This window comes from Balaenoptera ricei, chromosome 12 (genome assembly GCF_028023285.1).
Source record: "Balaenoptera ricei isolate mBalRic1 chromosome 12, mBalRic1.hap2, whole genome shotgun sequence".
NCBI classification, from domain to species: Eukaryota; Metazoa; Chordata; class Mammalia; order Artiodactyla; family Balaenopteridae; genus Balaenoptera; species Balaenoptera ricei.
The window spans coordinates 88,400,409-88,426,632 of NC_082650.1; the positions used below are offsets into that span (position 1 = coordinate 88,400,409).

The 26,224-nt window shown below is 35.6% G+C and overlaps 1 protein-coding gene across 1 annotated transcript in view; it reads right to left on the reverse strand.

Annotated features, from left to right (window-relative positions):
* Positions 1 to 26,224, reverse strand: part of ADGRB3 (adhesion G protein-coupled receptor B3) — an 802,747-nt gene that overhangs the window by 55,454 nt on the left and 721,069 nt on the right. The window contains exon 19 of the mRNA XM_059942117.1: positions 1,547 to 1,697. Within this exon, the coding sequence (XP_059798100.1) occupies positions 1,547 to 1,697 (151 nt within the window). The remainder of the gene's footprint in view (positions 1 to 1,546; positions 1,698 to 26,224) is intronic.

The window sequence follows — 26,224 nt, forward strand, 5'->3', positions numbered from 1 at the left end:
GTAAATATATGTATGTCTATAATTATATATATAATGTCTCTTCCTCCCCCTTTCTTGTCCTCCTTCTTCTCCTTCTTTTCTTCCTTTTTCATATAGTTGACTTTTTTGATCGACCAGACCGAGTTTGTTAGAAAAAAATTCTCTTCTGGGTCCTAGCTGAAGAGCTAATAGTCTTCATTCCATACAATTTAGATTAAAAATTTTTCTAAATTATTATGTTGCACTTTGCCATCATGAAACTCATATGCCACTATTCTGCCCACTCCCAGACCTCCTGACAGTCTAGAACCATTGGTTTAGCTTTTTTGTTACCCAGAGTAGTTTAATATTAGCTGTCACCCTGGAGACCAGCTGTGTACCCTTCTCCTCAATATCATCTTTGGTAATGATGTTAAATAAGGTAGTTAAGCTTCCTGAAAATTGCTACTCTTTATACTTCAAGGAAAGTCTTAATTTCCCTGCATACTATAGTTCTTGGACCTAATCAATTCCTGATTCAACTTTAGAAGGTCTTTAACATGAAATCCAGACAAGAATTTTAAGAAACTGTAAGTACATTACATTCTCCAATCTCTTCTTAATGGTTTTCCCATTTCCCTGTGCAGACATGACATCCCCTAGCTGAAAACTGATGGATAATCTTCGTGTTCTTGGTCTTATTTTTTCCAGCATGAATTATTCTGGTATGGTAATATGTCCACTTATTTGTAATTTTTCAGGGTCCCTCTAGCATCCTATTCTCCAGTCTTCTGGTACATTAGGTATTTGTTATATATTTGGTCCAAAATTCCCCAGTTTTTTTAGTGCAGGTCTTTTGAAACTCAAAGGCAAATAAGAAAAAATCCTGTTTTTTTTTTCCTAAAACTAGTTTCTTAAGTGAATTAAACTAATTAATTAATTATAATTAAACCAATTTATTAATTCCAATTAAACATTAGAATTGGTCCCTTGAAATACATAGGTCCTCCAGATGTCCATTTCATAAGTCAATGTGAGAGAAACTTTTCCTAATGAAGAATTAATTCATCCTCAGCCCGTCAGCAATTCTGTGTTTCCTTTGAGGACCCCACAGACTAGCCATGAGGTTTCATTCACAGTTTGAACAGCTTTCTCCTGTGATGCGAATAGCTCTATTGAAATGGACTCCTCAGAGTTTTCTTGTGGGGAATACAGTACATGGTTAGTGTACATGACTAGAACGTCATGCTTTGAGCCCTGAACATCTTTAGACATTTTGTGTATCCAGAACCTATTAGTAGAGAACACTTTGATGTCCTGCCTGTAGATACCTCAGGTCTCATTTCCTACCACGTGGGCACTATTGATTATCAACCGACCAGCTACGTGATCATCTAATATTCATTCCTTTCTAAAGTTCCAAACACTCAAATAATGTTCAAATATGACCAGCTTCCTATATTTCCACTTCCACATATCAAATTAGACAAAGTAGCCTGGGGATAATCACACCCTCCAGCTTCATTCATTACAGAAGTGTTCAAGGTCATTTTAACAAGAGCACAAAAGAGAATATTAATATGCTTACCCCATCCAAGGCACAAAAAGCGTTTCCTTATAAGCCGCGTCCTAATTTTTCCAGTTACAGCCATATATGATTGCCACGCCTCAGTCAAAACCCAACAGAATGAAGCCAGGAAGAAAAAGTGCAAAAATGCAGTGGTGGTTGTACAGATGCTCTGTGGAAACAGAAAAGACTCACACTTAATATGCAGGCATCACGTGTCCTTCAGAAGGTTGTTAATCTCCAACTCATTGCTTTTACTTCAAATATCTACCTCTGCTTTCTGACAGAGTAATTATTTACAGAAATTAGAAACCCTGGAGTCTTTATGCTGTGCATTATCTATGATAGAAAAAAATGTCCTAATTCCACTTGTGTGTTCAATTTTTTATGAGGTGAAGCCTGAATGTAAATTTAAACTCAAGGGAGATTTAAATTACTACTTTACTTGAATTTTTTTCTTGAAACATAATTATGGGAATGATCCTTTCTTTGGGTTAATTTAAGTTACAGACATCTTGCATAATTCTTTTTGGTACATTCTTTATCCTTCCTTTTTAACCAATAATGCTTTGTTGTATTATCTGTTGATGTTAAGATTATATCGCCACAGCCTTTCAAAAGAAAAAAATTACTATGCTTTTTTATACAAGTGTGATATTCAAGGTGTAAGAGCAAAGTACAAAATGAGGTCTGGCTAATAGCCTAGAAAAAAATAGCATATGTATTTCAAAGTACTTAATACATTGCTCTGTGTTATTACACTATAATGTATATCCTAATCAAATCATTTTGAAAAGCTAACCAAGTCACTGGCAGTACACAGCCATGATTTCAGAGATCTTTTTCTTTGTGCAACTTAACCACTTAAATGTGCCACCATTAGTTACTTGTGACTCGTCTGCAAAGATGAGCAGCTTCATTTTGGTAAAGGCTGCTACTTACTTCACTACTGGTATAATTTCTTTGTGTAAATCTTGTTAAAATGCCGGTCCTTATAAACCAGTCCCAGTAACCAAACTAATTTCTTCTTTTCTCAGTTTCAGTCTTGCTGTTTCCAAAAATTGAAAAAAAGCAAAACTTATAGAGCTACAAAAAAAATCACTAAAAACTCATAACAAAGAAATAAAACTACAATCCCCATCCTCCCATCTCCAATCCGATCTACCATAGCAGAATATCTTTAAAAAAATTTAACCCAAAATTTTCAAATTATTTGTTTATTCTTTGGAAATTCACCAGATGTTAATTTAGCTTTTCAGTTCTTTTAATCATATATAAAAAAAAAAAAACTTTACCATGTTTATCTCACCAGGTTGTTTTAATGAGGAGGGATAATGTACAGATGCTGAGTAGGACTGTTTTAGGCAGATGGCAACTGCTTAACCGATTATGAGTATAATCATCATTATTTTAAGTAGTACTAAAAATACTATTACCATTTTTCAGCACGGGATTCCTTATTTCATGTGGTACTTAAATCTACTTGGTACTTAAGTTTATTCTTACAAAATTGATAGGAGTTTGGGACTGACATGTACACACTGTTGTATTAAAAATGGATAACCAACAAGGACCTACTGTATAGCACAGGGAACTCTGGTCAATATTATGTAACAACCCAAATGGGAAAATAATTTTAAAAAGAATAGATAGATGTATATGTATAACTGAATCACTTTGCTGTATACTTGAAACAATCACAACATTGTTAATCAACTCTAATATAAAATAAAAAGTAAAAAAAAAAGCAATCCATAAAGAAATTGATAACTTTCAGTCTGAGAAAGTCATGGCTTTCCAGCACCTTCTTCCTCATCCCTTTACTCCTGTTTCAGCCATAATGTAGGAGCTTTAACCAACTGTGATTCCTCCTGTACTTGAGACACAGACTTTTTTCCATATTGAAGTTTAAATATCTGCAGGCTGATTACTTTGCTCCTTCTTGATCTGTGGTCCCTGATTCCGATTTGAATTTCAAAGATAACCCTTCTATTCAATTCCTGGACTAGTTACACTTTCTAATTCACCTGTCATTTCCTTCCAACTGGTTGTCTCCTCTCAGTTGTATGTGTTTATTGATTTATAAACTATCAGTACAGGGTTATATGAAACAATGCAAAATGTAGAAATGTTTAAATGATAAGTGCTAGAGGCACTGAAATTTTGTAAGAAGTAATAAAATGCTCAAGGTCTCACTACAGTGACTTAATTTGCTCTCGCTATATTATGCTTGTTACTTTGGGATTTCTGAGACTCCCTTTAATTCTAATGTAAATTGAAATACACATAATACAAATAATTTGGGGTCAGTAACCCCAAAATTCTCGGGAATTGTCACGAGAATTCATGTCTCTCGGGACAATAATATGGCCACAATATGTGTGGGGAAATATACAGTAACGATAGAATTAAGACCCATTTCTATGGGTGGTGGCATTCTACTATGATCAGATGAAATTCATATACAACTAGAAAGTGCTCCAAGTATGGAATTAAGCTGTCTCAATGTAAGAAAGGTATATCTGTGGACTAAAGAGGTCTAAAGTTATGAAACTAATCTTGTACAAAGGGTACAGCAAAATCCTATGATGCTGAGAGAGAGGGAGCTACCTTTTGCTTCATTATCATGTGAAGGATCGGTATACTCAGATATGCATTTCATGAAACACACACTGATTTTTCTACTGATGTGTTATATTTGCTAAGCTGTCTTTCAAAGTACAACTTTTATAAATAGCAATTTTCAAATAAAGTCTGTTATTTTCACATTTGTCCCATCAGTTTCCAGAAGGTGGCCACTCTAAGTCTGAGGCTCAGGATTCTCTGATTCTTCTTCCACAGAACCTAAATCCCACATCTGTAAGCCACAGAGATCACCCATCCTTGGATCCCCACAGGACTGGGGACTTTTCCACTTATAAACTCAAAACTCTGATTTTCCTTTTCTGTCAACGTTCACGTCTTGTCACTTGCTCAATTCTTCCTGCCACTGGACCCTCTGTGATGACCTCCACACTCTCACACCCTGTCTTTATTCAGCCTGTGTGTGTCTGCTCTCAACTCCACCATAGCTGGGTCTTCACAGCTTTTGCCACTACAAGCACAAGACTCACTAGCTCCCCAAGCTCGTCATCCACTTCTTCGGCTCGTCCTTCCCTGTCAGACCACACTTTGGTCCTGCTTGTGTATGAAGAGTGTTGTTGACAAATATTACAAAACTTGGAAAGGTATTTAACTTGGCAAACTGAGGACAGTTTATACCTGTAACCTTCACGTACACTCTTTATCACAAATCCATAGGGACAACAGAAAATGTTGCATAAAATAACTGGAAAGAAAAGATATGTAAACTGTGGTAGACTAGGTACTGTGAGAAATGCCTGAAAAACAGAAAGCCGACGAGGGAGGAATGAAGAATACCAAGACCAAAGCTACCCATTAGGAGCAGAGATTAAGACATGGAAATTAGGAGATTTAAGATATATGGATGATACAGAGGTTCCTACATCTGTTTAAAAGTATTTTTGGAATAAAAAAAAAGAGAGAAAATTTGGGGAGGAGGAAGCCTTTAAAGAAATATTATGGGGAAATTTCTCAGAACATTAAAGATCCACTAGCTGAAAGACAGATACACACACACACACACACACACCCCAATATGTACTGTGATGAAATCTGTGAATATCAAGAATAAAGAGAAAATCTTAAAAGCTGTCAGAGTCGAAAGAAAGATTACTTACAAAGGAATAAGAATCACATTGACATCAGATTCCTTGTGAGCAACCCAGGATATAAGAAGACAATAGGCTATCTTCAACATTCTAAGGGAAAATAACTTTGCAGAATTCTACACCCAGCAAAACTGTTATTCAAGTAGAGGCAGAAATAAAGACATTTTTAGAATGGAAATGAACTTTGAAGTTTATTACCTTAAGATTCTCTCTGAAAGAATTGCTAGACAATAAAAACCAATAATAATAAAAAATCCAGAAGAAGGGAATGAGACAAAAGAAGTCTCATGAATATCAATATTAAAATATGTTAAATCTAAATAAATGCTTATTAAAAATTAAAAATACATATTCATTATATAGCCACTTGGATATATAATTCAAAATACTATCAATGAGGGCTAAAAGGTGAGAGATAAAAGTTGCAAGGGAGCAGGGGAATTTAAAAGTATGTTGAAGCCTCTTTTTTTGTCTGCAGGAATATTTCAGATACTGATCAACTCTAGATGTTAGAAAAACATGTTTGAACATTTATGTTAACAATGTTAAGGTAACCAAAAAAAGGTGGAAACAAATAATATATTTTTAAAATAGTAGAAAAATTGAACTAAGAAAAATCTATCAGTCCAATTAAAGGTAGGCAAAAGTACAACTAGAAAATATAATACATAGAAAAATTAAATGAGAATAAGAATAATTCCAAACTACAGGAATTACAATAAATGGGAATGCTTTAGATTCACTAGTTAAAAGTTAAGAACTTTTATCCTGGATAAAAAAAAAAAAAATCCAGTAATGAATTTATAAGAGACCTCAAACACAATGACACAGGAAGACTGAGGATAAAGAGATGAAAGAGCTATATTAAGCAAATGCTAATAAGCAAAAATCAGATGTCACAATGTTAATATTGAAAAGAGCATTAAAAGAGATGAAGGACTTTTCATACTGATAAAAGGAGGAGGACATAAAGAAGTTTCCAAAGTAACACATTTCTATGAAACTCATCACAAGTTTCCAAAGTATATGAAACAAAACCTGAGAAAACTACAAGGACAAACTGTCAAACTAAGTTTACAATAAAAGACAACCTATAGCTCTCAGAAAGTCACAGAAAAGTGGAGGAAAATAGTAATATGGAATACTATAACAATCAGTAAAAGTGATTAATCATCTTTCTTTGCAATATTATACATAAGAAACAACATGTGCAGTTCTTTAAAATACAAATAGAATATTTACAGCAGTAACTAGTCCTAGGACAGAAAATAGAATAAAATAAACTTAAGTAATTTGATAACATACAGGACATTTTCACAAACTACAATGTAATGAATTTAGAAATCAAAATTAAAATTCTGTACCTCTTGGGGGGAAAACTTTTAAATAATTAATGAATTAAAGAGAAATTAAAATCCAAATTATAAACTATTTAGAACTGAAAAACAGTATCAAAACTTGTGCAATTTTGCTATGACAGTACTCAGGATAGTTAAAGCCTTAGATAGAAAACAAGAGGAAATGAAAATAAATGGGCCACTTAAAGAAATCAGAAGAAGGAGTTTTATAAAGACAAAAGCAGAAATTACAAATGAAAAAATTTTAGAACAGTCAAATTGATTTATAAAACCCAAGCTGATTCAAGAGGCTAATAAAAGAGCTACACCTTTGGCTATTGTGATTTTTTAAAGGGTGGAGGAGAAAGAAAAATAAATAACATTAGGAATAAAAAAAGTTATTAAAAGTATAATAAAAGAATAGCAGGTAATATATATATATAAAATTGAAAATCTACATAAGATGGACATTCTTCAAGAAAAACATAAATGATCAAAATTGGCCTGAGAGATAGAATTTAATCTTAGCTAAAATGGAAAGGTAGTAAAAGGTAATAAAAGAAATCTTCAAAACAGAAGTGACAGAAGTTTCAGAAAAATTTACCGTCAAATTCTAACAAACTTAATGTACTATAAGTCCCATTTTATAAAATATTTTCAGGCCAAAGAAAAAGATTAGAAGCATCTGATTCATTTTACAAGGCTAGAATAACATTGACATCAAAATGAACATGAAAACTATGAGCCACTTTCACTTATCTACATAAATGTGAAAGTATTAAATTAAAGATCAAATCCAGAAATACAGAAAAAAAGATAATAAATCACTATCAAATAAGTGTGCCCACTAACGCAGGATGATTTCAACATTTAAAGTGACTTCAATATAATTTATTATATTAACAGATTAAAGAAACCATGTGATCATATCAATAAATGTGAAAGAATTTGATAAAATTCAAAATCCAATGATCATTTAAGGTATCTTCATTACATATTACAAATAGAGGAGAACATTCTTACTTAATAAGGGTGATCTCTCCAAACTTATGATTGAAAATCATATCTAATAGTGAAATATTAGAAGCATTCCCATCATGAATAAAAGCATGCCCACCGTCACCTCTACTATTCTAAATTGTATAGGAGGTCCTCACCAAAACAATACAAGAAAAAGCAATAGGAAAGGAAGAGACAATATTTTCATCATTGCAGAAATATATCTCCTTACTAGAAAACCCAAAAGGATCAATTTTTTAAACAATTGGAAATAATGAGAAGAATCAAAAAAGTGGCTGGAAATAAGATCAACATACAAATATTATATTTCCTGTACACTGATATCAATATACAAAACTGACTTCCTTATATACCAACAATATCCATTGGAAGATGTAATACAAAATTTCTAATTAATCATGACAGATTTGTCTCTCTTCTCCCTCCCAAACCATGTTAAAATGGCCAAAGTTTTAAACAGGAAAAAAAGAGAATAAGCAGTAGACAAGAGTGAACTCAAGGCATTGACAAATTCAGAAGATGCTGAGGGAAGGAGGTGTAACTGACTTAGAGTGGCAGAGAAAGTTACAGCCTAAGTGCTTGTAGGATGAGGGGTTGGTGGAAGAAATACTGACTGTAATGGAGCAAATTCACTCTGCAGACCTTCAGAGGGTTTAACACGTGGAAACAGTAGGGGCCAAAATTGGAAGGAAGACCCAGGTTTGCATGGGACTGAAAAAGAGCCAGGTTGGTTGAAAACTCTACATACAGAGTAGCTGAAACTATTTCTTCCCAGCTCAATGCAGCCTAGCACTGTCACAGGGAGGTTTAGTCTTTGGAAAATTCAGTGGGTTGGGTTCTGAACTCAGACACCAGTCTCGTGGTTAAGTGTACAAGGCAGATACAAATGTATGTATTAAACCATAGGGCCCTCCCTCTCTTTCCCCCTCACTTCTACTCCCCAAATGCCAGCAGGTCAGAGGTTAAAATTCTCCCCCAAAGGGGAAAAATCTTCATACACTGGCTCATCCTTGATTAACATATAGATTACCTTTCAATAAGTTCATCTACCCTAGTAGAGAGCTTCAAGTCACTTTTTAGGGCCTTACTTTTTTATATGGTTACACAGCCAAAGATAATTAGATAATTGAAAAAATCTTCCAACGTGGAAGAACGAAAAAAAGCCAAGTGAAGAAAAAGAAAAGTGAGGCGGGAGGAGAGATAATAGAGGTAACAGAAAAATTAAAACTTCTAAAACAGATTAAGTCCTTCAGAAATTGAGAAAAGACATTGCACCTATAAAACAAAATCACTAGGGAAAGATTATCAGATGAAAGAAAAGGTCCTATTCACAATAACAACCAAAATTATAAAACACCTCAAATACATTTAACAAAAATGCGCAGGAGTTTCATGTAGAAAATTCTAACATTTAATTAAAGTACACAAAACAAGACATGAGTAGATGGGAAATATATTATGTACATGAATTGGGAGGCTCAGTGTCATGTAAGTGTCAATATTCTCCAAATTGATGAATATATTCAATGCAATTCTCATCAAAATTTTTTTTTTTTTTAAGTTTGACAGGCCAATTCTAAGTCATGGAGCAAACCAAATACAAAGAATCCTCCAGGAAGTCTCAAAAGAAGAATAAAGCAGGATAGAGGTTTTCCTAATGGCATAAAAGAGAATAACATGTAGTCAGAGGATCACCATCCCCATTTGGCACATGAGGGTTTGGAGACACTAAGTAACTTGGCCCATGTTTCATGGTTACTGAATGAGGAGGAGCAATTAAGACATTGTCTCTGACCCCAGAGCTTGTGCACTTCCTTAACTACGTAACTACACTACATTTTGACAATGTTTTTTTGCTCATTAATAGCCTAAGCCTCACAATCTTTTTCATCTTTTTCAGGCCCCAACTTCCCCCCTTACTCTTATATCAGATGAGCTTGCCTTCAACATTACTGATGAGGTATGGACCATCAAAAGTATTGTTAATCTCATATTCCCTGGAACGCTTAGCTTCATCTACCTCTGCCTCCTTTCCAGAGCAGACCCTCACCCTTCCAGGAGCTGGTGTAATAAAGCTAAGAGGCAGGTTCACACACTGCTTCATCTGCTGTAAAAATGAGGATGCTGACAGCACCTACTTTGTAGGACTTTTGTAAAGGTTAAATGGCATGATCTATGTAAAGAGCTTGATACATAGTAACTACTCCGGACCCTACATTTGGTCAGCTCTATACTCTCCCCATTTAGTTAGCTCCTATATGTTTATATACATAATCTCCTAGCCTACAAATCTGTTAAAATATCTATCCTCAACCATCAAACCAACTAATCAACCTCCTTTTTATTGCCTTTTTTTCGTTTCTCATCCAGTTGCTTTCTCTCTTTCCAATTGTCAAAATTCTTGAAAGGTTAAGCTGTTCATCCACTGCGTTACTACCAGCTCACATATTTTCTTCTTGCCATAAAGCATCTCCCATGAATTGCCCTCCCACAAGAATAACCCATGACTTCCTAATTTCCAGAGCTCATGAATGGAATTTTTTTAGTTGCCGCACAAACTTTGGACCTCAACATTCTCACGCATCATGAGATCTTTACTATGTGATCTTTAAAGGCTTCCCTAGCTCTAAAGTTCTACAATATCATGAATACTCTCTAATTAAAGACCTCATCAGGATATTCACTTCTTCTTGAATTAATTTAATTTTTAATTAATTAATTTTGGAAATTTATGTTTTCCCAGGAAATTATCCTTTTCATTTATATTTTCCAATGTCTTAGTATCTGGTTGTATACTATAATGTTCTCATAAGTTTTAAGAAATACCATTTGTTCATTTCTAAGATTGCTTATCTATATTTCTTACTTCTTATTAGGTTTATCGAAGATGTCTATTTTACTAGTTTATTTCAAACCTTAATGATTCTTTAATTCCAACTTGAAAAATATTTTACATTATTACGGTGAAGAATTTTTCAAAGTGTGAAATATAATTATTTACTCTTTTCATTTGGCAGATTTTCAAGAATTCTAAGAATAAAACACAGTGTTTACCTTATTTCCAACATTCAAATAAATCAGAGAGAAGGGTGTTAACATTTAAAAATAAGTAATCTTAGATAACTATTTTGTAAATATTTCAAAAAAGCAAAAGAGAAAATGCTTTTGATGAGAGATACATGATATAATAAAACCTCCATGGAACATATAGAATGCAGAGAAACCTGATTTTGTTAAAAATATGAAAAACAGAATATTGAGATGAAGCAGGAAAATATTTATAAACTATAAAACAGTATCCATATACTTTAATTTCAGCATTTACAGAGAAATCAAGAATTATTGCAGTTATGACAACATTTTAACAATCTTAGACAAACTGAAATAATTCCTTAATATGAACGAATTCTTATTTGAATTATTTTAATACTTTCCTGTATTCACATACTGATTTGTCCATAATAAATGAATTATAAATGTGTATCCCTTGCTATTCACATGGAATAAAACATGTATTCAATACAAGGCACATACAGCATAATTTTGGGATGCATCCATAACTCTTTACATAAGAATGTTGCTATGGGAAAAAATTATGGCTCACCACCATTGTGATTTTCAAAGACAGTCCTTTAAAGGCTGCACTAATAATTTCCTATTTGTAATATTCAGAAAACGGTAGTTCTTACAGACTAAAAATGAATTGTTGTGAGGGTGAAATAAGATAATGGATAAAAAAGGCTTCACACAAAGGTAGTACATAACTTCACATACAGTAAGTGCACAATAAATGATAGATGTTAATAATAGATCATAATTAAAAGCTTAATCAAATACATGAATTATTTTCATTTGGCAAAACAAACTTATTTAAAGATATTTTACTACATTTTAAAAGATGAGGAGAAAACTAAGTTGTCAAGCACATCCTCTGTCTTAAACACTAATTTCACAGCAATGTTACAAGGTCAATATTTATAAATGAGGAAATGAAACTCAGTGAAGTCGTGTCTGAAGTTGTACAGGTAGCAAATGAAGAAACATATGCTCCTTTCACTACAATATGCTGTCTGTGCCGTGAAGGACCCGATTTTGCTAATACTCATATTTATGTGGTTATACTATATCTTTTCAAGCCACCAAAAATTCTTTTTGAAATAAAAGTGTATAGCTTTTAAATAAATAGATGTTATTATAAACAAACAAAAAGGATATTAAATGATTTGTCCTTATTGTCCAAATCATCACCAAATAAAACAGAAAAATGCACCATTTAAAAGTATAGCTTTACAACAAATAATAAATGTTGGTGAGGATGTGGAGAAAAGGGAACCCTAGTACACTGTTGGTGGGAATGTAAATTGGTGCAGCCTCTATGGAAAACAGTATGAAGTTCTCTTAAAAAACTAAAAATAGAGTTGCCATATGATCCAGCAATTCCACTCCTCGGTATATATCCAAAGAAAATGAAAACACTAGTTCTAAAAGATACATGCACCCCAATGTTCATAGCAGCATTATCTACAATAGCCAAGATATGGAAGCAACCTAAGTGTCAATCAGCAGATGAATGGATAAATCTACTCAGCCATAAAAAAGAATGAAATTTGCCATTTGCTACAACATGGATGAACCTGAAAGGTATTATGCTTAGTGAAATAAATCAGACAAAGACCAATGCTGTATGTTATCATTTATATGTGGAATCTAAAAAATAAAATAAATGAATGAGTAAAACAAAACAGAAACAGACTCACAGATATAGAGAACCATCTAGTGATTGCCATTGGGGAGAGAGATGGGGGAGGGGCAAGATAGGGGCTGGAGGTTGAGGTACAAACTATTATGTATAAAATAGGTAAGCTACAAGGATATATTTATACAGCACTGGGAATATAGTCAATATTTTTTAAAATGGAGTATAATCTACAAAAATATTGAATCACTATGTTGTACACCTGAAACTAATATAATATTGTAAATTAACTATCTTTAATTAAAAAAAGAAAAAAAATTGTTGAGACAGTAGGTTTCATGTTAAGTGTTCTGTTAAAAACAAAAACAACAACAAACAAGAAAGGGACACAGGGCAACTTTGGAAAGTGTTGGAGGTATCTACTACCTTGATTGTGGTGATGGTATAGTGAGTGTTTGTGTATGTTTAAACTCATCAAATTGCACACATTAAGTATGTGCAGTTCTTTGTATATAAATTATACCTTAATAAAGCTGTTTTTAAAAAAGTACAGCTCTGGTTATATAGATTCCACCAACACATATGCAAATGCCAAATGGAATGAATCATTAAAACCAGTTAGTGTTGTGGCTTTAAGCATCATCATTTCACAAAATTAAATGAAAACTTTATGGTATTAAGGATTCAATCAGAATCTTTCTGTTAATGTCACTTCTTCAGCCTCCCTCATTCCATAGCTGCTGTGACATGCTACATCAACAGCAATGTCATTTGCAGAAAACTGACAAACATCTCTCATAGACCCAGATACTTAGCTTGTGCATTGTTCCCCTTGGATGTAAAGGAAAATATCAAGAGAAGAGATGTAATGGACTTTAGTTCTCTCTTGAAAACTCTTGGCTCACCATTAAAAGTTCTAATACTCGCTTAAAATCAGTGGCACAAAACTTTGATGAGGAAATGTTATTATATTATTATCTCTCTGATTCATCTTTTTTGAAAAAAATTGAACAATACAAGACATTTCTAAATAGTCATGTACAATATGAAATAGTTAATGAGTAAAGGAACAATATCAATGGTTGGTAAATATGAATACCTCAAACAGTAATAACTCTTATTTGCTAGATTTTTATAATTTCATATTAAAATAAAGCAGCACTATTAAAAAGAAAATAAATGCTAGATAGATGTCAATAGAGATAAAAATCTGTTCCACAGATGTCAAAAATATGTATCTTGCAAAAACATGTTCCTAATTTGCAGACCTTGGAAAGTTTGTCACATATAATGGGGAAATCTGGTTCTTTGAAATATGTCCTTTGGGAATCCAAACATTTGTACATCACACACAGCAGATGCTTCATTATATACTGTTATCTCCAGACTTAGGAAATAACAATTTTATTCAAAATGAAATTAAATTAAGCCACTGATAAATAAGGCCAAGAGTTCATCTAAAGCTTCACTAATAACTTGGAATCTTTGAAATGTGTTATAAGCTCTAAGATACTTCTAAAAACTGACTTACATTGTGATCTGTATTTGTAGAGGAGATCATTCCTCAGTGAGTGTATATCCTCTGGTTTAAGCCAGCACCATATACAGTCACTCAAAAGGGATAATAGTAACTCTTGTATAAAGTTGCCTTCAACTTGTAACAGCAGAGCAAATAAAATAAAACTCTGTAGCCTTGTTGCTGGGGTTTCTAGGCTTTGAAAATATTTCTTTGATGACTTGGAAGGCAGAGGAAGATAACAAGAAGAAGACATTTTTATATCAAGAAGACATTTATTTATTTACTGTTTATCAAGTTTAATCAACTGTCCACTTGGTATCACAAGACTATTTCAATGTGGAGTGAAAACAACTTTTGATTTAGAGACCACATGGTGTGAAAAGGTCCTAGGTTTCAGAGGCAGGCTAGTATTTCTCAACTTTGGCTGGACAGGATTATAACCTAGGGAGCTCTAAAAAATACTCACCTATTAGTGTGATCCCCTAAGACTTTGATGCAATCAGTCTGGTGTGTAGCCTGGCCATTTTAGAATTGTCAAGGCTCCACTTATGATTCCAATGTGCATCCAACATAGACAGTCAATAACTCCAGACCTGTGACCTTGCATACAGTATTCAATTTCTCACAGCTTCAATCTTTCATTTGTCAGATGGAAGTGAAAATATCCACTACACAGGGTCACCTTAAAATTACATACAATTGATGTAAAGTGCTTAGCTCTTGGTGGGTTCTAAAAAGGATTAGCAATAATGACTATCCACGCAAATTCTCAACCCATTATAGTAACTTATCTAGTTGTAGTCGGTCCCTGGAAAGAATAACAAAAATGGACCCCTCTGCTATGCATTCATATTTTAATTTATAATGCCAATAGAACTGATATACTTCTTTATAGAACCCCCTATGAAAAGAGAATCAAGTAGCTAACAATGAAAGGTGTGGAAAAAAACAAGCCAAAACAGCGTAATGCAAAGAAGAAGTGACTTGTAGAAATCTCAAAGAACTTCTCCAAAGAACCAGTTTCAACCCTGAGATTGGGTGGTTCCATTTGTGCTCACCTTTCAAATCTCTACTTCCTTATCTCTGAGCCATCCAACCCCAGATATTTCCAGTCCAATATGTCTAAAAATAAACTCTTCACCCTTCCTCTTTAGCTAGCTCCTCTTTTTCTGTTTGCTATTATTGAAAGAACACCCTCATTCTCATGAATGAATGAAATCTAGATGTCAGCCTTGTAATTCCCCCACAACCAATCCATTACCCCTTCCTATCTGAGTATATTTAATAATGATATATCGACTCCACTGACCTTTCCATTTCCACAACCTTAGATGGGGCCGTCATGCGCTCTCTCCTGAACTCTTAGTGACAGAGTGAGATTTCAGTGCAGAGACCACCCTTCTGCTGGCCCCATCTCCAGCTCCTTTAGCAGGCTCCAGAGTAAGCACGGCAAGATGTCCCTGCCCCTCCCATCAACAAGTTAATCAAGGAAAGGTCTTTGATAATTCAAAAAGAGACATATACCAAAATGTTCATCACAGCTCTATTTACAATAGCCAGGACATGGAAGCAACTTAAGTGTCCATCAACAGATGAATGGATAAAGAAGATGTGGCACATATATACAATGGAATATTACTCAGCCATAAAAAGGAACAAAACTGAGTTATTTGTAGTGAGGTGGATGGACCTAGAGGCTGTCATACAGAGTGAAGTAAGTCAGAAAGAGAAAAACAAATACCATATGCTAATACATATATATGGAATCTAAAAAAAGAAAAGAAAAAAAAAAGGTCAGAAGAACCTAGGGGCAAGATGGGAATAAAGATACAGACCTACTAGAGAATGGACTTGAGGATACAGGGAGGGGGAAGGGTAAGCTGGGACAAAGTGAGAGAGTGGCATGGATATATATGTACTACCAAACGTAAAATAGATAGCTAGTGGGAAGCAGCTGCATAGCACAGGGAGATCAGCTCGGTGCTTTGTGACTACCTAGAGGGGTGGGATAGGGAGGGTGGGAGGGAGGGAGATGCAAGAGGGAAGAGATATGGGGACATATGTATATGTATAACTGATTCAGTTTGTTATAAAGCAGAAACTAACAAACATACCATTGTAAAGCAATTATACTCTAACAAAGATGTTAAAAAAAAAAAAGGAAAGGTCTTTGAATATGTCTGGTATATACTAAGTGCTAAATAAATATGTGGTGTCATTATCTGTATTTTTATAATTATTAGAAGGGGATATGGGTACGAGATTTATTTTCACAATGAGAAATACTAAAGTATGTTTAAATATTAAGTGAAGAATCAAATAGAGAGAGAAACTGTGAATCAGGAATGAGAAAAAACTGACTGCATCAAGTTCAGGAAAATTCTGACAGAAATGAAATCTAAAGCACATGAGAAGAACGAACCTTTGAGAAAGTCCCAATTTAAAACAGGTAGGGAAGAAGAACGACGGGGTGAAGTGTAGATGAGGTGGCATATTTGTGGTGGGAAAGTAAGATCATTCTTCTCTGTGATGGCTGGCAGAGTCTTTCTGGAGTAGGATTGAGACAGTTGCTAAAGTTATAGAAGTAGGAGGGAGATCAGAGGTTTGAGTACATATGGAGGGACTGGGAATTCTCTTTGTTGAGAACTGGAGGGCCAGATGACGTGGAATTGCTAGGCAGCTTTGAAGCCTCTATCCAGCTGAGTGATCATGCATGTATCAGCTGATCACCACTGGAAAATCAAAGACCTAGAGCATAGGCCCCCATCCAACTCTGAAGTCAAGGATTCCAGTCCCCTGCAAAAGTCGAGAAATACTGGTTCTGCTGTTTTTCTGTTTGGGTGTTTTCCTGGGTTCCATTTGCAACGGACCATCCAGTACACACATGGTTCCATTTTCTCCCCGCTTTGACTTCTTATTACACTCCCGTTGCTGCTGTGCTCTCAGAAGACAGAAACCAGCTCCCTGGAAACAATTCAAACTATTGCCAGGAACAAATCAAGATTTCAGCACATTGGTTGGGATATACTGAAATCACATTGCCTCAAAACCCTTATGTTGAAGCAAGATTGAAGATGTGTCTCAAGCTGCTTCTTATCTTTTAATAAACAATGACTTCTGAAAGTTTGGAACCCTGCCAGGCTAGGTTCTCAGCTTCTCAGCATGTGGGACAGACAGCTATGGTCAGAGTGCTGTGGTCCAGATTGGACAAAAATAATAGATCGCAAAACAAACTATTTCCAGTATCATTACTTTTATAAGTAATAACTATAAATACCTTTTTGGAAGACATTCATTTATTGGGAAAGAATAGTTCAGCCCAGACAAACCCTAGATAATCTTTATCTTTATCATGTCTTAATAGGTTTTGCCGTCAAGGAATTCAGGGTCAAAATATTTCTTGAGTATCCAGTGTATGGAAAATCCTGTATTAGGCAAGTTACAATATAAACATTTTACACAAGAACATAAAACTATAAATTATTTAAGTATAAAACACATCTGCAAGCAGTTATGACATATGCATATGCTTAGTACAGATTACTGAAAGGAATAAGGTCAAGAGGATAAGGACACTTCAAATTCTGAACTTAAGTTGCTGGATTTTTGGTGTGTGTATAAAACACGTTCTTAACATTACTTACTTTCTTTTATCAGTACAGAATATTAGCTAAATTTTATGAGGACAATTCACTTTTAAATCTGGAGCTTAAGTGACACTAGCAAAAAGGAAGTAAAAACTATTTTATGTTATTTTCAGAACATTAAAACATTAGCAGTATAGTACATAATAACCTCATACTTTGTTTAGAAATGTTGACGGCTGGATCACAATGTTTCTGGGTTGGCCAAAACTTTATTATTAAGCTCCTTTGGTTTCAATGTGACATGTCATGCCTTATACCATTTCCTTTTATCATATTTTAAATTTTTATTTAAACCCAAAACAGCAAAAATGTGTCAACAGGAAAAGAGAAGCGAAATCCAAAAAGCCATTAAGTCAAAAATAGATCTCACTAAATATTTTAAGTGTAGTCTTTTATTCTTATATCCTGACTTTTAATTATACAGTTTAAAGTCATGTGGCTGAGCTGAGAAACTCCCTCCTTTTTTACACACAAGCAAGAGTACAAGCAAGAGAGATCTGGGCTCAAGGTTGAGGGGGAGAGGGTGAGAATTGGGGAGGAGTTGAAAGGTGTTCCCGGTTGTCTCTAGAGCTATAATTTCATTCCCCTCATTTTAGGAGGGTGAAACCCGTTCCTCTCGCCCCACCTCCAGCCTTGCCTCCTTCTATTCTTCTCCATACATTTTTGCCTTCTGAGGAGAGGTGTGGCATAGTCAAAGTTAGTGTTGGAACAGAAAAGAGAGAAGAAAGAGAATTCAGTTACATCCAGCAACCTGTCCTCCTACTTTGACCACAATGTCCTAATGCCAGGATTCCACAAGGAAGAGAACTTTGCTGCAGAATCAACTCGATTCCAATGAACCAAATACTATACAAATAACTGAATCAGTTCAGATCAAGCTAATATTATATAAATCATATCTGTCTTTTTCTAAGTATCTACTTATTTATCTTATTCAATTCAATATGTATATGCCAAGTGTATGTTTCTAAGAGAAATCAGATTATGATTCATATTCAGTTCTCAATTACAGGCTCTCAATGCATGAAACACTCTCTTGTAGTAATTGAAGCACTTTGAGAGGAATACACATCCTTTCAGGTTTCTAGGATCCCATTTAATGCATGACTATAGCAAACAATGATTGTATCTCAGAATAACACAACACCTTTTTTTTTTCTTCCATGAATTCAAAATCATTATCTCTTATATTATCACAGTATCTGTTGGAAACTCCTATTTTTATGCTTATTTCAAAGATTATAGCTTTTAAGGATCAGGAATTTGTTTTCTTTTTTTATGTTCAGTGGAATACCTGGCCCATAGATTTTATCCAGTAAATAGTTGTCCTATGAAAAAATTAAGAAAGTAGCTCTGTTATTAATAAATTCAAAGGAGATTTTGGCCTGAATATACATGTTGTTACTTGATGGTGATTAAGTGTGAGGAGTTATCCATCATTATTGTTGTAGAGATGACTAGCTTCCTTCGATATCTGTTCACTCCTTGAACTCATAACAGAATGTTAAAAGATAATACCTGGGCACATAAGTCTCCAGAATAAAAACTGAAATTTTCCATCCTTTCTTTTAAGGTCATATGATTAGATTCTTGCCAATGGAAGATAAACAAAAATAGTATGGGAACTTTGGAAAGTATCCTTTTCTTTCCCTTTTCCTTTTTGTTGTAAGATGGAAGGTTTACATGATGGCTGGAGCTTGAGCAGCCATCTTGGACACTGAGTGGAAGCTGCAAATTTAGTATGACAGAAAAAAGTCCAAAGGAACTGGGTCCCTAATGACAGAGAGCTGCCTATATTTATATTAAGTATGGAATAAACTTTTATATCTTTTACATCACTCTTGTTTTGGATTTTCCCATAACTCAGAGCCAAAGTTAAACCTAAATATTATATTTGGTATCAATGTATAAAAGACAGACATGTATTATCATGCTCTTAATTGATAAAATATTATATATTGTGCTAGAGTAAATGCAGTCTGTGAACCGATTGGAATAAATTTTACTACTCTGCCAAGCTCTGAAGTAAATCCAAATATTTACACTCCATTTAATATACTCTGAACCATATCTTCCTCGTCTCCACTAAATGCCCTCTCACTTAGCAATAAACAATATTTGTGAAGTGAGGTAGGTGGCTTTCCCAAAGTCACACAGTAGGGGCAGAGCAAGGACCCAAAGTCATGGCTTTTGATTTATTCCAGGTCTCATTTGCTTTCCTTCACACTGAATGTTATTAGAGGATCTGTTTGAATTGGAAATGACCAATATCACCTAAAATTATTAAACTGGAGCAGATCCTAGACATCTAAAACTTCTCACTAAACAAAATTCTCACCTTGCTCCTCCCTGCCTTTCTAGCAGATGGAAGTCAAGATTCGTGGCTTCATATTTTTCCTAGTGTGATACTGACACCAGAATGTACACTTCAGTTTCAAATTTAATTCGTAAGTTGGGATGCACACCTCACCAACGTATTTGAGGCTGGGGGCTCTGTAGCAAAGAGAGAGTAACATTTGTGCCAGCCACATAACCCGACTATTCCCCCATCAGCAGGACCAGTTCCCCGAGTTCTTCCACTGGGATGACCAGTTGGCTTGGGCTATTGTAGTGAATTAGAACAGCTAGGAATGCGATCCTTCTGGGATCTTTAAGTACAGATCTTGAACCTAGAACTTGGGAGTGCTCTTTCTTTTGAGGAAAAAAGTTCCTACTTGCTTCAGCAAATAAAGGCAGAACCAGGTCAAGCAGAGAATTTCCAAAAGTGTCAGGGAAAGGTGAAGAAGAGCCATCCAGGAGATGTGGTTACAATGTAAGCTCCCTTTGACTATTAGTTTAAATAGGATGTTGCAGGAACTCAAAATGTATCAGTGTTCAAATTATTCAAAAAACAGAGATTATGATACTTCACTTTTTATAACCTGACTTTTTTTTTTTTGACAATCCATTTTACTTTTATTTATTTATTTTTTAACATCTTTATTGGAGTATAATTGCTTTACAATGGTGTGTTAGTTTCTGCTTTATAACAAAGTGACTCAGTTATACATATACATATGTCCCCATATCTCTTCCCTCTTGCATCTCCCTCCCTCCCACCCTCCCTATCTCACCCCTCTAGGTGGTCACAAAGCACCGAGCTGATCTCCCTGTGCTATGCGGCTGCTTCCCACTAGCTATCTATTTTACATTTGGTAGTGTATATACGTCCATGCCACTCTCTCACTTCATCCCAGCTTACCCTTCCCCCTCCCCGTGTCCCCAAGTCTATTCTCTACGTCTACGTCTTTATTCCTGTCCTGCCCCTAGGTTCTTCAGAACCTGTTTTTTTTTTTTTTTTAGATTCCATATATATGTGTTAGCATACGGTATTTGTTTTTCTCTTTCTGACTTACTTCAGTCTGTATGACAGACTCTAGGTCCATCCACCTCACTACAAATAATTCAATTTCGTTTCTTTTTATGGCTGAGTAATATTCCATTGTATATACGTGCTACATCTTCTTTATCCATTCATCTGTTGATGGACACTTAGGTTGCTTCCATGTCTTGGCTATTGTAAATAGTGCTGCAGTGAACATTGTTAACCTGACTTATTTTTAATGTGAATTACTCAAGCATGGCGATATCTTTTAGATTTGTTTAAAATGAAGCACTTAACACAAGTGTGACTCTGAAATCCATAAAAAAATTAACTATATTTTTAATCAGTTGCAATACAGTTGGCTCTTTAATATCATAACTTTATGAAGATAATGACATTAAGAGATTTTTAGAATCAAATACACATCAATGAAAAGGAGTAATTACTGAGAATGCAATGCAGCTGGACTTAGAACTGTAGTTTGAAACTAGAGTATGGGCACAGTTGGGAAAGCAAGAAAGTTGGTGGTGGCAAAAAAAAAAAAAAAAGAGTTATTTTTACAAATATAACGAATACAATATCTTAAGAACAAAGCACAGAGTAAGGAGAATGAGGGGGTAGCATTGCCCTGCAATGCGACAGAGGCTACAGTAAGAAGCTATGATGTTGTGGTGAGTAGGAATGAATAAGGTGGAACACTCTGGGAAATCTTGCTGGATCTCCAAAGTCTGCCATGTGCCTCCTATGTTCTTGGGCCCTATCCTCTTGGATAAGCACCACTGTATTATCACAGCTCGTTTAATTGTCTATCTACTCCCACTCCACACTGTCATGCACACGTTCAGATAAAAGGACCAAAGAGGAAGCTTCGGTTTGCTATAACTTTGTTGCTGTTCATTGTTATAAATGTAGAATCAAGCCTGACCTGTGTTAAGAAATAAAAAACTCTCAGTTGCTAAATGAATGAGTGATTGACTGAGTGAATCACTGGATGAATGAACACTTTCTGTCTTTGCATTGCTCTCTTTCTAGTTACTGATTTGTCTGGCTTATCTCCCTGAATGCAAGCCTCCAGAAGCAGTTCTATCTCCAGTCCACTCCTCTATTTGTTACTGAGCCACGAATGAGAAGATGTTCTTATTTTTCCCATAAATGAGAAGAGGTAGCACCTTATATTCTATGTATGACAAAGACTGGAGACTTTGGATAAAAGCAAAATAAAAGATAAGTGTTACTGGTCTTGCTTTTACAAAGAAACTATATGTTGGATGACCATACATCAAGACATCATTGAACTTATGTAGATAATATCATGATGGTACTGGATGACTCAATGACACACTACTGATTTCTATGGTATAAAAGAAAATTCACTGGGGATTTACTAATTCCCAGTCCAAAACCAACATGTATTTAGAATCAATGCTAACAGACCGTATGAGGGCTTGAAAAGTCAAGAAAGCTCTGTGGTCAAGAAACAGCCGGTATAGATTACTTACATGAGCCTGTGGTCAGGTGGAGTGTTTACCTGCAGCTCCACAAAGTGACCATGGCCCTAGGTCTGGTTCCTCTGTGGGCTGGTTGGTTTCACCCTGTTCTTTCTCCTACACCCTGACACACTAACCTTAATGAGCCCCAGAGGAACTGTGAAGGAACTTATGTGTAGAAAAGTATAAATCTAACCTTAGTTCTAGAAAGAGGATTAAAGTGACCCAGGAGCCTCTCCTTTATAGCAGAAGGGCAACAACTTAAGAAAAACAAAAGATGACCTGATAATTCAAACAGAGAAGTAATTCATCCTCTATCAATCAGCCATCTCTATTAACCAGAAAAGTAGATTGTGCAGCTGTCACAATGTGAATATCTTGACATTAATAATCAGAGAAAGATTGAAAGATGTTCCCTTGTCTTAGGAGCAAATATATTTAAGATAAGTAAAATTTAGGAAAATTGTATATTCGATGACCATTAAAGATTCTGTTTTTTCTTTGGTTGTTGTTTGTCTGTTTGATTTTGCTTTGTTTTGAGTGGTTGCTATGTGCTAGGCACTGTGCTAAGTGTTTTAGCTGCATTATTTCTAGACTTTATGATAGTCATTCCAGGGAATATTATCACTTATTATTATTACTATATACAGATGAGGAAAGTGAGGATCAGACAGATTAAGCAACACACTCAAAGTCTAATAAAATGTAATGAGTCATGTTAAGATTCAGATCCAGACTCACAGAACTCAGCCTGTGCTCTTAAATGACTCTGTACTTCCTCTTAAGTATTGGAAAATTACAGATTCATGTATGGTACACAACAGATTTGGACACCAAAATATTCTATTAACTACACCATTTTAGAGAATAGACTAGTACATGCCTCCAAAACTGACAATGCTGATAGAAAGTGCTACACTTATTCTAGAGGCAGGTAAACTGAGAAAAATAAAGAAATATTACACCTCCAAAGCTTTGACATACAAAGACTGACAAAATATAACTACCAAAGAAGCAAAAAATAACATTCACTTGAGTTTAATGAGTTCAAATCAATAGACAGCTGGTCCCTGACTTACAGTGGTTCAATTTACAATTTTTAAACTTTATGATGGTGTGAAAGTGACAGCAGTCAGTAGAAACCCTACTTGAAATTTTGAATTTTGGTCTTTTCCCGGGCTAGTGATACATGGTCCCTCATGATGCTGGGCAGGGGCAGTGATCCACAGCCCCCAGTCAGCCCCAAGATCACGATCGTGAACAGCTGATAGACTGACAACGATTCTGTACCCAGACAGCCACTCTGTTTTTCACTTTCAGTACAGTATTCCATAAATTGCATGAGATATTCAACTGCTTATTATAAAACAGGCTTTGTGTTAGATGATTTTGCCCAACCGTAGGCTGATGTAAGTGATTGAGCACCTTTAAGGTAGGCTAGGCTAAGCTATGATGGTCAGTAGGTTAGGTGTATTAAGTGTATTTTCGACTTACAATATTTTCAATGTATGATGGGTTTATCAGGACATAACCCCACTGTAAGTCAAGGAAGATCTGTAGTTAAAACATAAGGAAGACAGTTGCAGCATCTAAGATATCTAATTTCATTTAAAGATCCAGTAGCTGTATTTTCACTATACTCCCAATGCTAGTAGGAAAAGAGTCTAAGAAACACATTGTCCCAGAGAGGAGAAGAGAGAACATTTAAATTTTCTTTAAACAAGTCTTTGAAATCCTAAAATCAGGGGATTGAACTTATTGACTATGTTCAAGCCATGTGGATGTTATATTTTTGTTTTGATTCAAAGCCTGGAGAAAACAAATGGGGTTTTCCATCATGATAGAATTATGCACTCAATATAATTTTGAGGAGAAAACCTACAACATTAATAACTCAAGGATTAAAAAGTTCGACTTGCTTTGCCATTCAGTTATAAAAAGTGGTAAAAATGCGGTTCAACTTGGAAATTTAAAAATAAGCATATGAACTCCTTTTCTTTAAACTTATGATTTGTTTAAAATTTTTGCTTAGAAGAATATTATTGAAAGGAGAAAAAAAAAAAACCAGAAATGAACGTCAAAGCAGATAAAAGATAAAAGTCTACAGTGAGGCCATAACAGAGCCTGAGCCTTGAGAGCAATTACAGACTGAGGAAAGCGTGCTGAGGTCAAGGAAAATGTCCTTCAAAGAAGAATCAGGATTCATAGGAGATTATAATCAAGCTAATGATGGGGTCCTTGTATACAACTGAACCAAACCCCAAACTCAAAAACTAAAAGCTGCTTTTCCCAGGCCTCCCATTAAACAAAAGGTCCTCTAGAGATAGGTCAGTTTTATGGGTCATTTTTAAAATAATGTCTTTTGTGTAGGAGAGAAGACCTAGAATGAATATCAGCAAAACAAAACAAAACAAAACAAAAAACAAAAACAACAACAACAAAAAAAAAAAAACAAGAAAAGCTTAAGAAGAAATGGACTCCAAAAGGATCAGATAGCAGATGATGTGAGAGGAAGTGAATAAAGGCCAAAACTTTGTGAGATGGAAAAATGCTGAGTGTGAGAAGGGTGACCTGGTGAGAAGGGTGACCAAGGCCTTCCCATCCCCTCCTGGACTAAATGTCAGACAGGCTTCCTCTGACTGCAGGCCCCACCTCCCTTTTCTTAGGGCATTCACTTTAGGAAACTTAGAATTGTAACTCTTTCTCTGCCCCTTGGAGATGCAAATCTTCTGCCACCCAGGAATGTCTTTCTCAAGGACCTGGGAGCCACCCCTTTGAAATGGAACTGTCAGGAAGGTGGTGCCCCTCCCAGTCTCTGCGGGAAGGGTCACTAACCTTCCCCATCAACCCCCAGTGCTTTTCCAGTCGCTGATTCCAGTGTTTAATAATCCTCTCGCCTTTTGTTTCAGCAGAGTTGAATCAATCTCGTTGCCCTGTTGCAACTGTTCTTCTCCTCTATTTCAATAAAAAGCCTTCCATGCCATTTTTAACGAGTGTCATGGACTGCCTAGTGTATGGTTCCACGTGACTCACAGTAACTCCCGAGTGGCCTGAACTCATATAAACTCCCAGAGGCCAAGTAACAAAAGTGAACATACTTAGTAAGTGGAAGAACAGGGATTCAAACCATGAGCTCTCTCTGTGGAAGGCCAAAACTAACGGCAGAAAGGATAGATGTTAAAAGAGTAATTTGACAGAAATTTATTTGAATGTATCTTTCTTATTAAAAACAGCATCATAGGGACTTCCCTGGTGGTGCAGTGGTTAAGAATCTGCCTGCCAGTGAAGGGGACATGGGTTTGATCCCTGGTCTGGGAACATCCCACATGCCGTGGAGCAACTAAGCCCGTGCGCCACAACTACTGAGCCTGCGCTCTAGAGCCAGAGAGTCACAACAACTGAGCCCATGTGCCACAACTACTGAGCCTGCGCGCCGCAACTACTGAAGCCCGCACGCCTAGAGCCCGTGCTCCGCAACAAGAGAAGCCACTGCGATGAGAAGCCCGCACATCGCAACGAGGAGCAGCCCCTGCTCGCCGCAACTGGGGAAAGCCTGTGCGCAGCAACGAAGACACAAAGCAGCCAAAAATAAATAAATAAATAAATTTATAAAAAATAAAAAATGAAAACAGCATCATAAACAAACAGAACTAAAATATCTATTTCAAGACAACTCAGAAAGTACCCTTCATGTTCCTTCACTTGGCTCCTTCTCCTAAGTACCAGCTGGTGCCCTTCTCTCTGAGTTCATCTTGAACACTTCATGAGCCATCTTTTGGAACTGTTTTGTTCTCCTCTCATTTAAGGCCAAAACCAACATCCTCCCCTACTCCACACCAGCTTTAGCCACCTGACTGCTGACGGGGAAAACTTCAGAGCTCCTCCTTTGCCTTCCTCA